Source organism: Pseudopipra pipra, chromosome 2 (assembly GCF_036250125.1).
Source record: "Pseudopipra pipra isolate bDixPip1 chromosome 2, bDixPip1.hap1, whole genome shotgun sequence".
NCBI classification, from domain to species: domain Eukaryota; kingdom Metazoa; phylum Chordata; class Aves; order Passeriformes; family Pipridae; genus Pseudopipra; species Pseudopipra pipra.
The window spans coordinates 50,869,555-50,883,932 of NC_087550.1; the positions used below are offsets into that span (position 1 = coordinate 50,869,555).

Below are 14,378 nucleotides of genomic sequence, written 5' to 3' on the forward strand. Positions count from 1 at the left end.
GTACACAGTATTCCATAGTGAATCCTACCAAAGCCTTCTCTAATGCCATTAATAATGCCATTCGGTCATTTACAGAAGATGAATTCCAGTTATAACGCGAATCTCTGTGTTCTTCACTAGATGCATAGCTTTTCACCAGTAAATGTTATCTGTAGTTCTGCCATAATGCTTGCTTATAATCATCCTTCTTTGACCATCAATTGTGCCTTGTAACTTTGTCGTCAGCAAATTTCAGCCAAATATTTTTAACTGGAATCTTTATTAAAATTTTGAACAAGATAAATGCCATGGTAGTTTCTCTCAATCTGATGGGGTTTTTTGACTTTTAAAACTGAGTGATGACTCCTTCTTAGCCAGTTGCTTTCCCCATATTTTATGAATTTCCAGGTTCTCATGACTAAATTAGCTTCTGTTGTGACCAGCCCAGCTTTACTGAATTTACTATATTGACCCTTATTTTCTTTAAGCAATAAATATTTAAAAAGCTCTTTTAGCAAAGTCATTTTGTAGTCTGTCTCATTCCATTCCATTACTATTCTTTACTCCAAAATAAATCCCGAAGTCTTACTTACTCTTGAATGTTGCAGTTGTCCAGATAATTTTTTTCCTATTTCTAAAAAACGAGAAACCATGTGTGATTTTCTCCATTCATATGTCACTGTCTCCACTTCCCTGTTTGGCAAAAGTGCCTGCTACTAGACCAGTAATATTATGGACTGTTTCTTTTAAAAATGGCTTGGAGTCAGTTCATTGCTATGATTTTAATGTATTAAAATCTTTCTTCTGGTTTAGATAAGGTATTTGACTTTCCACAACTGTATTTCTATTATATTTCCTGTCTTTAGTTTTCTTTTCAGTGCTGTTGACCTTAATGAAAATTGAGGTTAGGTGTAACCTAACTTCACTATGTAGTGGACTATTGTCTTTTTTCAGTGCCCTCTTTCCATTTACATAATAATGGAGCCTTATGCCATTTTATTTACCATGCATTTCATGGGCAACAACCTGCTTGACTGGCAGTCCAGTCCTGATCTTCCCTTCAGTTGAGAAGTGTTGTCTTTGCATGGATGAAGTTTAAATAGACAAGCAGAAAATTCATTAGGATCGTTCTGTGGATCAGATGTCCTTCTGTGCCAAATATAGGCAGTACTAAGTAGATACGAATCTTTTTACTTCCTGACCTGGCAGATGCTAAATGCATTTGATGCAGCTCATAAATCCAGTTTCTACTTCCTGCTTCACAAAGAAGAGCTCATATCTATTTGATAAGATACGTTTAAGGTACTTAGGAGAAAAAGGAGGAGGAAGTGGCTTCAGTGTTTATGGCTTTTAAAAGAAGAAAACAATACTCCTTATAATGGGTGATTCTACTTTGTCTTTTTAAAAGGCACTTCTGTTCTATCTGTATCTGTTTCTTAATAATTGTACTCATGCAGAATACACAACCATTAGTTCAAAGACATAAATAATGTCATATAGATTTTTTTTTATGTGCACGTACACATATCCAAACTTATGCCCATGTGCTAAATAAATATTTTACACCTGACTTTACTGAACAATTGGTAATGAATTATGAGGTTGTTATTAAATTTACATTGTTGAAGCACATTTTGTTTGTATTAGTCAGAGCTTCATCCAAGTATATTGTAAAATATTTCCCATAATATTTACACCACTATATCAGATTCATAAAAAAAAGAAGCATTCTTATTTCATACATAGGCCAGCTAAATTTTATAATCAAGACAAGTAATCCAATGAAAATAATGTAGTTTGAAAATAAAGTATCATTTTCAGTGAGTGCAAGCTTTTTGTCATTAAAAATAGCCATAGTTTTTTTTGCTTTAAAAGAAGTAACCAAAAAGATGAATATGGAAGTTACAACTTAATGAAGCTGTTATGTCTGTTTCTCTGAAGTAATTAATAGAGGTATGCTCTTCTCAGCTACAAGATGTTGCAGAGTTTGTTTCAATCTGAAAATGTTCCAAACTCAACAGATTTCACTTGCCTATGTCTATAAAAACTGTATTTATTTTATTCTTGAATATTTCCTGAATTACAGAATTTTACCTTTTCTGGGAAAAGGGGAGTTATCTAAAAAAATGAATAACAACACATTTTTTCACTCATGTATAAATGAATCTCTATTAAATGTAACGATAATTTGTAAGATATGTATAATACACACTTTAAAACATGAAGCAAACAAAATGTCTAGCAATTTTCTTTTGAATGCAAGATTCATATTTGCTGACAGCAATACAAAACTTAAATTTTACAGTAATCTGAAAGCATAAATGATTGCAGTTTTCTCTTCTAGTAGACTCACAGGTCATACAGTTATGTAGTCTATAGGTTATAATTTTTTTTGTTGTTTCTGCTGGAAGTGTTTTGCTGCTTGATTACTGTGTGAGTAGTGGGGTGTAATTTCTGAATGTTACTGAATTTGCATAATGTGATTTTGGGCTCCCTCTTCCAAGCTGGTATATATGCCAAACAGCTGTTGAAAATGTTTTGTATGTAGAATGACTTTTTACAGTTTAAACTACTATGATTTGTGGGCTTTCTAACACATTTATGTCTTTCAAAACCTTATGATCATATTTTTAGGGGGAAAAAAAACAAACTAAATTATTGTTCATAATCTCTATTTCACTGCAGAGACACCAACTGTATTTCCAGAAAATATTAAAGACAAAGAAACACCGACACCAGTTGAAGATATTCAGCTGGAAAGCTCTATTCCTCATACAGATTCTGGAATTGGAGATGAACAGATGCCCAATATTTTGAATGGGACGGACTTGGAGACCAGCACAGGCCCTGATGCTATGAGTGAGCTGTTATCTACTTTGTCTTCGGAAGTGAAAAAATCTCAGGAGAGCTTAACAGAAAGCCCCAGTGAAATTCTGAAACCTGCATCTTCGATATCCAGTATCAGCCAAAGTAAAGGCATCAATGTCAAAGAAATACTGAAAAGCCTTGTGGCAGCCCCTGTTGAAATTGCAGAATGTGGCCCGGATCCAATCCCTTACCCAGATCCTGCACTGAAGAGAGAAGCTCAGGCTATTCTTCCCATGCAGTTTCACTCGTTTGACAGGTATATGGCTGGATTAATTATTTTATATTGACGTAATTCAGAAATTTGAAGATTTTTTTTATTTTTTTTTAAAGGTTGTTCTTCTATGGGTTTGTATTAGACTATGTTATTAACAGCTGCATTACTTCTCCTTTTCTGAATATGGACCATATAGTATAGACAAAAGTTATTCACCTTGTTTTTCTCTGTTAGCAGTGAATAAAACTCTACAAAATACTTGAAAAACAAGCCTGTTGCAAAGAAATATTTTTGCAATAAAATCTTTTTTTTCTTTAAAACAGCATTTTAGTGAGGAGGAGGAGGGGTAATATCTGCTGATATAGAACAGACTGTGCAGAAATTCAGTTGAATATTCTTTCAAAGGCTTAAATCTTAATTGGATCCATCATTGCACTGTTTTCTGGTACTGAAATGCTTTGACCATGGCAAGTTATTTGCATGGTCGTGGTAGAAAACAGTTTCCTTTTAGGTCTTTAAACAACAAAAATGCTCAGAAGTTAGTGCTTAAAACTGAACTGCTAAACATTTTCACAGAGTCCTTTCTTTATCTTTTTGGGGTATAGCTTCTGGGTTTCTAAAGAATATAGTTTTCTTTAAATGTCTAGTCCCTCTTGGTCATCCTGAACATAGAAATTGTGACAAGTTGTGCAATTGACCTCATCCATTTGGGTTCAAATGTAACTCTTATGAGTGTTGATGGTTTTTTTCTCTTAAATAGATGATCCTGCTATCTGATATTGGTGAGTGAGGTAGATCAGTATTTTTTTAATATAACCAACAACTATGAAGGAAAAAATTGGCAGATTCAGGCAGGTCCAGCAGTTTGGGAAGTGTTGCATTCTTTTCTCCAACTAAAGAAATGTTATTGAACTGGGGGCATCTTGATAAAACTACTGATGTTCTTAGCCCACAAGGCCTCAACTGTCTGGTTGCACCTCATGGTGGCATTATTGAATGATACCCATTGTTCAGGCAAATACTCCTCTGTACAGTTGGTTCATACTGTCAAAGTACTTGAGCACTTTGGCAATCTTTGGAGGCAAATATGAGTGGTGATGGTGTCACTTTTCCAAATTACAAAATGAAGCAGATTCATATGCTAACACTGTAACTTTTCACAGGGGATGAAGCAAAGGTTAGGAGGAAAAAAACTTTGAATAGTGTATTGATACAATATTAGAATTAATTTAAGTATTAATTGAGAAAGCAACATGAATTTTGGCTTGTGGTGATTTCTGAACATTTTGTGTTGCCTACAGTATCCCAATTACCATTGAAAAACTGAAAAAAAGTACGGCATGATTATTTTTCTATACTTGCTCATGTAAATATAATTGGGTTTACCAATAAAAAATAACAGTTAAATAAGATAAGCTGCTTATTTTTAAAAAGCTGCTTATTTTTTAAAAAGTGTTAAAATTTAGCACTATGCCTGTGGACTTTATTTCTGTAAGATCTTCTCTTGCTGTAGTTTATGCAGCTTTTGGTACTTCACTGCACGATGTGGTCATCTTTATTGTCCCTAGGGAAAATCATGAGCAATGGAGTGTATTGTTTTGTCAGGTTCTATTTGTTTCAGGTTTTTTAAAATAAACACAGTGTTTCCATATTTATAAGCAAATCTAGGTTAGAGAAATGCATTTTTCACCTTAATCTAAAGATATTCTTAGTCCTTGTAAGGCTAGACTATTTTTTCTTTTTTTGCCTTTTTTTTTTTTTTACATTTGGATGTCTGAGTGCCTTGTGAAAAAAGAGTTGAGGTAATAAGTAATTCGTAGAAAAATAACAGTATCTTCATTGTTTTAAAGATATTTCTTTAACCATGATCACTGATTTTATGTGCCAGTAAACGCCATGTAAAGCAAACTCCTGTAAATAGAATTGAAATTGAGAATTCTATTTTAGCATTTAATATGGAGTGTTTTGCTCTGCATGTTTTTCTAATTGTACATTGCTAATATGTCCGTAAGAGTCATTGTGTAATAGGTACAGTGTATTCTTCCTTAGAATTTGTGCAGTCATAAACAAAATGTAAAAGCAGAAAAAGTGTCCAACATGTTTTGTCAAATGGAACTTGTGTGCAGTTAATGTATGCAGCAGTTCAAGTACTATCGAATGTAAATGATGAAGTGATATTGATGAAAGGAGGGGATTGAGGTCTCGGGGGGCGCTGATGACGGATTGAACAGAAGCGGCCTTGCACCACACGTAACTCAAGTCTGTCGTCTTCACCGCTCAAAGCCGTAATGGGAGGTGGCAGTCTGAAATGAGTTGCCACGGCAAAGAGTATTATTTTTGAAATGCTTTCACACAAATCACTAGGCCCTGCATACAACTTAGTTTCATGCTTTAATGTCATCAGGAGGCACAAATTGGTGTGTCTAATTGTTTGCCACCTGCCAGCAAAATGAGCTGCCAGGCAGCCAGACGGGTTTGATTGTCTGTCAGCTCTTCAATAGATTGAGAGTGACAACATCAAAAATTTCACTTCGAACTCTGAAGCTTTGAGCAGCTTTTCAGAGACCTCTTCCCCACAAGTGCTTCTGGACAACTGCATTTTTCAATTACTTTTCAATATATTGCTGCCTTCTGTCTCATCTGTCTTAAGGTAGCTGTAATTACATTATGAGCTATATAAACAGATTTCTGGGACACTGGAGCCTGGATCCTCAAAGTTATGACATGTCTTTTAACGTCAGACTGAATTCCTTGAAAATGGTATCCAGGTTGACATTTTCAGAAGCAAACACGAAGCGTTTTTCACCCAGATTTGCTACTAATGGAGCATAACTCACCAATAATTCCTTTTTGCCTTCTCATCTTTTGTCTGACAAAAATCAGGCTCTGTCATTGATTTTTAGGATTTGGGGATTTCTTGTTTCTCTTTTTTTTTTTTTTTTTGGCAATTTGCATTTGTCCCACTAGATGCAGCCTAGACCATTATGGTTTATGAATTTATTTGTGATTCTACCTAGTGCTGTATTCTGAAGCTTACACTTGTTCATCTCTATTTTTTTCTAATAGAGATTTTTTAGATGGGTGCTATCATTGAAATTGAGAGTGCATTGCCACCTCAGCTTTTTGTTTAGAAAAAAAATCATCCTAAATTTATGAATAGGTTCAAATCAACCAAAAATGGGTATATTAACCCTCAATTTATTTTCCTCAAGGTGTAATCATAATCCCCATGTCCATCACTTAGAAATCTGTACAAAACTCTTATCACCTGTGTAATGTGTGTCTTTCCATATTCATATTCATATTCGTGGACTTGTAGGTATATCTGACCTGAAGTTGATGCGAAATCAGCATCTCTTTACTCTCTAGTATAATTCACTGGGTATACAGATGAAAATTGTACTAGATTTTTCTCTTGATTTTTTACCTCAATAGGCCTCTGTAAAATCACTATAAAAACTGTATTGACTTTTACAGGACTGATTGCTGCTTTTTAGCCTTTACTTTTATTTTTTTTTGCGTCATATATGCAAGATTAGATTCCTCACTCATACTTGTCTATGCCTCATATTGATTGCTTCTTTGGGTTCTTTAGGTTTGATCATGTTTCTGACATTTACTTCACTTACATTCTATTCACTTTCTTCAAACTTAATAAATTTCCAATATTTCCAATTTGTCTATTCAGCTAAGACCAGTCATCTTTCTTGATAATTAGCTTTTTTATCTTTTACAGCTTGCTTTCTTTCTCGTCAATATTTTAGATCATTTTAGATGCTTCAGCTAATTTATCCTGAATGCAAAGGAGGGAATTTCATTGGGAGTACCTCACTCTTCTGCTTGATCTAAGATTGAGGATCCAAGAACTTCCAGTCCTTGTCCTAAAACTACACCTGAGATGATTCGCTTTCTTCTATTTAGAAATAAGCAATTTTTAGTAGATTAGGATCATTTCATGTACTTTAAGATTTGGATGTTTTAATAAATGTATGGTATCAAATAATTGAAAGAACTCATAATAAATAGAGATTCAACACTAAGGTTTCATTTGCATAAGTCTCAAAGATTATGTCCTTCTGTGAGCTTTCCCTATCTCTTCAGTATACCTCACATTTTTTTAATCCAGTTTTTCTTCTCCATGGCTGCTGCCTCCGAGTTACATCTTTCCTCCTAGATTTCAGATTAATCTTATCTTAGTGCAGTCAGCCTAATAAGAGGTTGTCTAAAGTAAGATTCAAAATGTGTTGTTAGTATGTACTAACAGTGACATGTTACAGACTCAGAACACAATCTAGGGTTGAATTCAGAAAGAACAGAGGGTACAACAGTATACGTGTTTCATAAAGGACTGGGACATCTACAGAGATATGGAGAATATAAGTAACTTTCAGAGAAGAAATATTAAGCTTTCTTTTCAGAGCTTAAATGAAGCTAACGGTAGGAACAAGCTAGCATGTAATAAAGAAGACAAATTGTCAGCCATTTTCTTTTGTGATTTCTTCTCAAACATCTGACAGAAGTTGCTGTTTGACACGGAGTAATTATGTGAAAACCTTGCCTGAAATCTGTGCTGTTTTTTTGAAGAACACTTCTTGAAAAATCCTCATGCTTTCTGCCGCTTTGAGGGAGGAGAGGAGGAGCAAGAAATATTAATTCAGACTTAAGAGATTTCACATATCCCACAAGAGAGTAAAGTGATCCTAATTTAATTGCTGCCGCTCAGATAGGTAGCGCAAGACATCCAGTATTGAAGGCTTATCTCTGACCTTTAGGTTGACCAGAGTTATTAGGTTGGAAAGCCTTTAAATTTTAAAATGGAGAAGAGATACAAAATGTGAATCACAGAGAAAGAGGGAAAATATTGCACTGCATAACCTGATTTGTCTGTCATCAGCACTGGGTAGCTAAATATTTAAGTAAAGTCAATTTGAGAAAGTATTTTATTTTTAATTTCCATTTTCTCTTTTTGCAGTTCAATGCATTAATGGCATTATTTTCCATCTACTTATTTCATGCAAATTTCTAAAACCCAGAAGAATCCTGTAGCTATTTGCTGATGTTATTTAATGAACCAGCAATGCATAAGTGGTATGTGAGTTGAATCAACAACACTCACCTTGAGCATGATATGAATTACGATAACTTCAGGCTTAGGTTTAAAATTGGTAAAGGACACTCATGGAGTAACAGAACAGTGATTAGTAGTCACAATTATATTTAGAGTTTTAAACCACCCAACGAACAAAGAAATGAAATCAGTTGCTACAGACAATTGCTACTAAATTTATGCTGCCTAAATCATTGGGGATCATTCGAGACCATGATGGTGGGATTCGGACAATTGCGGACCAGTTTGGAACATTTAGGAAGTCTGAAATGCATTGTACTAAAGAAGACATAAAATTAAATGATAGAAGTCTATATATTTTTTTCTTCCAGCCTGTAGATTTCTGTTCCTCCATGACAGAAAAATCTAAATGCCTGACAGATACATGTAAGGCATCTATCACAGTAAATTCATTCCTCAAATCATATTATGCTCAAGTAAATAGCCATACTTTTTTCATAAGTCTGTTTTGGTTTGATTTGCCTGTTTTTACTGTATGTGCTGTTTAAGTGGTTTAATTCATTAAAAGACTTTTTTTTACTTGAAAGCAGTCAGTCATCCTCTTTCACCTGTCTTGTTCTGCTGTCCCTCTGACTGTTTTGCACATTTTTGACCATTCTGTTCTATTGTTCAAATATTTTTTCTGTCTGCTTTATCTGAATGTCATTCTCTATTCACTTGCTGCATTTTGTTTTATCAGTAGGAATGAGACATTTTGACAAGGTCACCATGTATGACATGTCAGAAAGCTACATTTTCTTTCAATCTGGGATGATAATGTCTCACTGATTTTCCCTATTCTTATGGTAGAGAGGTTTCTCTTGATATTTCTTGATAGTTTGTAATTTAATAGCACCTGGCCTGTCTTAACGTGGTGATTTAGACATATGAAATAATGCCAACTGTGTGTAGAATGTTAGTATCTGTGGGATATGGGAAGGATTGTCCTTCTTGTTCTGGAAGCTTATTTTCAGTCCTAAGCTGCACTCATAAGAAAAGAATCTTTGCATTTATAGCAGGCCGGTACATTTGGGGGTTGGACTAGATGACTTTTAAAGGTCCCTTCCAACTGACACTGTCCCATGATTCTAATACATCTGAGAAGTAAAGCTGGCATATGTGGTCCTTGCTATGCAAAGTTAGATGATCTTTTGCACACTCTGGAAGACCACTGAATTGTCTGAAGGTAAGGAGGAAGATCTTGAATTTATCTTCATCTTTAGAAAAGTAACAGGAAAGTAAGAAATACTTCTTCAGTGATTGTATTGGCAATTTAGCAGATACCAATACCAGACCTTATATGAGGGAAAAATTGTTTTTCTTAAAATAAAACCCAAACCAAAAGAGATGTCATCCCTCACACTGTCTCACGTTTTCAAACACTAGAATGGGCATGTGTCTAAAGAATCTGTCCAGCATTTCAGGCATCCTTCCTGCTTGCATCCAGATGAGAGGTCCAATGGCATGGAGAGCATGAGATGAAATCTGTAAAGTCTTCCTCACATCTCCTGGGTTCTTCATATGTCAGCAACTCTTTCCAGCTTTTGGATATGCCTTTGGTTTTTTCCCCTTAAGGACCAGCCTACAGTCTCTCTGTCCTTCCCAAGCTCTTCAAGTCATTGTTCTTCACCGGTTTTGTCTGCAAGGTCGAGTTATCTTATGAAGCTACTCGCTTTCCTGTGGTCTTGCTGACCTGATAACCATGTGCCATTAGCATAGGCCAGTCAAAGATGCCTTTTCATGCCGTGTCTTTTGTTCTTGTGCCTCAGCACCCAGATATTCCCATTCCTTTTTCATTCACACCAGTCTCAGCCTTTCTATTGCAATTCTTAACAAAGGTGGTAGGTAAGGACAGTAGTTTCCTTTTGAAATTAATATATTTGGGAAATGCTCCCACTTAAGATACAAGTCCTAATGTCTTCTTGTGTTTCTATGGCACTACAGGGACTCTGCTCTTGAGTACTCATTCCGTATTCATGAATAAGCCAAACTCAAGTATTTGATTGAAGTATTAATTGAGCTAGAGATCTTTGTATGTGGATTGGAACTAATTTTAGGAAATTTCATGGTGTTACGGAGCAGATATATCTAACCCCTGTAGACACAGCTTTGTTCAGCTGTAGCTGCTGCTATGTAAACACTTCATATCAGTAACGATTGTAAGAGATTATTAACTACAGACAAAAGTAATTATTTTAGAGTCACTCATCTTAATCAATAGCTATTGCGTTGTTCAAATTCATCTTCTTCTAATTTAAATTGAATGACACAAAAAACCATCAATAAGCCTAGAATTACCTTTCTAAAAGTACATGCTTCAAGGTAGGGGTAATGGTGTTGTTCAGAATGCAGAGACATCAACTGGCATTGTAACCCATCTAAAAAGAGTGAGAAAAAAATGCTTATGGATGGTTTTGTACACTATCATCACCGGTCTTTAAAATTCAGGAAGACTGAAAATTCAGACCTATAGGAACAAGGTACATTACTGTAAAACATTGTGCCACACCTTTTGATTCATCATATGCCATCCTATTTACACAGAAGTGTTACAAAATAATTACCAAAGAAAGTTCTTGAGCAAAATGTGGCCTTATTACCCTAAGTAATTTCCTTTTCCGGTTCTTTTTTTATCACAATGATTAATTTTAATGAAGAGTGTATCTGCTTAAACAGAAAACATGTAAATAATCATGAAAATATACTGTTCAAAATTATCCAAATATGATTTGTCTCATTTTTGTTTTTCACTCACATTTTCTACCAAAATAGACTTTTTAGGAGCAGGGTTTCTTATAGATAAAAAGAAATATTAAATAGAAAAATGTCAATATAGTTGTATGCACTATGGCAGCTGTCCAATATTGAAAAAATATTGTCTCCTAGAAGCAATTCCTTTAGTTTTCAAACTTAAAAAAAAAAAAAAAAGTATTTTTTAACACTAAGTGAAAAAGTGTTTGTTTGAATGCGGTATTTTCTACTTATATTTGATATTAGGTTGTATTCTTTTATATGAAAGCCCTCTTCTCAAAAGCTTCAAATTCTCAAGACTGCTTTTTAAACAATAATATCAATATTGTGAAAGCAAATATTCATTGTGTTGCATTTTTGCTAATCAATGTGCATCATGTGCTATTGATCTAGATAAGTATAAAGGTTTTCCAGAAGTCTGAGTCCAAAACTGTGTTTGTTAGTCAGCTATGTTTGGAAGACTGATATGTTCACGGTACTGAAGAATAAACTGCTGTATTCCAATGTTCTGATGATTAACAAAAAAAATTTTATCTTAGGTAACTTCAGTAAGATCAACAAATTAACATACTCATTAAGACTGCATGCATATAGACTGCTAGACTGCTGACATAATTTCCGACAGTTAACATTTTCTTTGCAAATCTAGAACACAGGTGATAGTGTTCTCAACATATCATTGAAGAGGTGGGGTGTTTCCATTTTGTGGGTAAAGACAAATTAAGTTTCTCAGAATCGCATGAAGCTGCAAAGGATAGGAGTATGATTTTAGGGCCTGTGAACTTAGTTTTACCCTATTTCAGAAAGGTTCAGAAAATTTACAGTACTATGTATTCCTCAGCAACAGAATTATACAGCAGTCTAAACCCATCAAAATCAAAAATTCTTCCTGGCTCTGTTGTGCAGTTTTAATAATCTGCTGTTTCTTTTTCCATAGGAGTGTGGTTGTACCAGTAAAGAAACCCCCTCCAGGTAGTCTGGCTGTTACCACTGTTGGAGCTGCCACAGCTGGGAGCGGACTGCCACCGGGTAGTACACCTAATATATTTGCTGCAACAGGAGCTACACCAAAAAGTATGATTAATACAACAGGTATTGTCCTTAAATATTTTTGTGACCCTCATTTTTATTTGTTTGGGTTTTTTTGTTACCTTTAGTGGTGTTTTGTTTTTTAATCATCTTTTTGTTGCTGTTTTTGTAGTTCAGAAATAAAACCTGGACAGATTAAATCTTGGCCTTTATTAGAGACAGTGTTTTCTCTTGGTCTATGTTTATAATCTTTGATAGTGCACATTGAGCTTGCACAGCCTTAAATAAGTTAATGCATAGCCTCAGTATTTTTTGTAAGTGTAGATTAGCGGGTAAACGAGCTAACTTTTCTTGCTCTCTGCAAAAGAGGATCTCTGTGTGATACATACCAATTAATCCCTCCTTATTTATCAAAGAAAGAAAAGACAACTTGCTACTTAATAAATATATCGTAGATTGTGGAGCTGAATATTTTGGACAATTGCTATTTGTCAATTAAAATTATGCCATGATTTTTGGAAAGTTTTTCAGTAAAAAACTACTTAATTTAACTGTACTCATGTCTTAGCAGTAGTTGTTTATTGTGATCTATAGAAGGAGGACTAGACGTTCTTTTTTAATTATTTATAATAGTAATAATGGGATTATCTATCATGAAGGAGCCTGTTGACCATGGAGAAATGTTTCCATTGAGAAATTAATCCTTACAAAGAGCAGCTGATATTTACTTAAAATCCTTTGAAATGTCTGGCTATGGTCTGTTTTCTTTCTAAAATAAGCAAAAGCACTTGAGAGAAGAGCTCTCTTCAAGGATATCACAAGAGTTGAGATATTTGAAAATCTCCCTGGGGTTGCAGCAAATAGAGGGGGAAGCTTTTGGCATCCTTCTGCTATGTGGAGTAATATGAAGACACTCTTTTTTTTCTTTCCTTTTGCAGATTGCCTTTAATACCTAGTAATAGAACTTTGATTTTTCTAAGGATAAAAAAAATCTTTAAATCTAATTATCCTGAGGCAGATGCAAGGAATGAATGCTCTGAATAATGTTATCACTTCTATGAACAGTTGCATTTGTGTAGACAATTCTGTTAATCTTGAACGGATTTCCTTTTAGGTATTCTTATGTCATGAAATAAATATCCTATACTGGAAACCCTGTTTTCCAAATGATACTGATTAGTACTAAGCTTTTCAGTCTTCTCACTGATGAAAGATCTGAACTGTTTTGGCTGGAGTATAGTAGTTCTTGTTTGTAAGTAATTGCATTTTAAAATCAGTCATTTTCCCAATACTTTTCTTAGTAGAGGACAGTATTGCAGATGCTATTGTACATTGACTGTGGATTAAAGGCTGCTTATTTTGGTAGATCTTATATATTGGTTTTTTTTAAAATGCAATTGGTTTTGATTCCTAATCTATGGATTATCTTGATTAAAGGAAAAGTATTGATTCAATAGAATTTCAGCAAGTATGAGATTTAATTAGAACTATATGTGTACTGAATTTCTTTAGTAAAGGATTTTATGAAGATTTGAATTTTTGAAGATTTGAATTTTATATTAACGTTTTACAAATGCTAAACACATTAATGACAGTTAGTAAAAGTATTATCACACTGAAAACATTCAAATATCTATTAGATTAAAGTGATCGTTTTGCCCTTTTTAATTAAGGCATGCCTATGGTAGTTAAAACAGTGAATCATGTATGTCAGTTTTTGAGATATAAGATAAAGTATCCAGATACTTTCTGGTTTATATACTTGTAATCTATGAAATTTATTTTTTTTTCCTATGGTAAAGAAACAGAATGCATTTTTTTAGAAACACTAGATGTCCTCCCAAACCTATTTACAGTTGTTTTTACAGTATGTCACAGATATGCTAGAAATTCAGTTGTATCTATGAGGCATTTTCTATGTTGGACTTGTGTGAAAGGTGTTTTTTTCAGTTATTCATGGATTGCAATTGGTGTTTACATTCCACCTGCCATCGCTGTCATAGTCAATGTCACTGTCACAATTTAATGAGATGTATGTTACTGAAGTCCTTTAGTTCTTTGAATGTATCTTTGGGGAGATAGGTTTTCTTCCTTCATCTCTTTATGTAAGAAACTGGCTTTATAGGTTTTAGATTGGATTTCTGTAATTCGTATCCTGCTTCTCACTTCTATGTTAATCCACTAGTTCCAGCTCTGTTTGACCTTCTCTTCTGGAAGCCTAGCTGGTTAAACAACTTAGCAACTGCATTTTTAAACATCCTTAATGAAGAAAATTTTACTTTGGAAGAAAAAAGGAAGAAGCAATAAAAATATGTATTGTCAATGTATATATGAATATAAATATGTAAATAGTATAAATATACGCATGGGCACACACACACACACATATAAATATATGAAGCCTTAATCCTTTTTAAGCTATCCTATTCC

General features: G+C 34.2%; 1 protein-coding gene across 11 annotated transcripts in view; it reads left to right on the forward strand.

Moving 5' to 3' along the window:
• The window catches only part of NBEA (neurobeachin), a 473,951-nt gene that overhangs the window by 181,707 nt on the left and 277,866 nt on the right, over window positions 1–14,378 (forward strand). For 10 of the 11 annotated variants that reach the window (XM_064645536.1, XM_064645538.1, XM_064645539.1 and 7 more), the window contains 2 exons: window positions 2,665–3,103; window positions 11,857–12,011. In XM_064645536.1, coding sequence (XP_064501606.1) covers window positions 2,665–3,103; window positions 11,857–12,011 — 594 coding nt within the window. The remainder of the gene's footprint in view (window positions 1–2,664; window positions 3,104–11,856; window positions 12,012–14,378) is intronic. The other variant, XM_064645533.1, reaches the window with a different exon arrangement.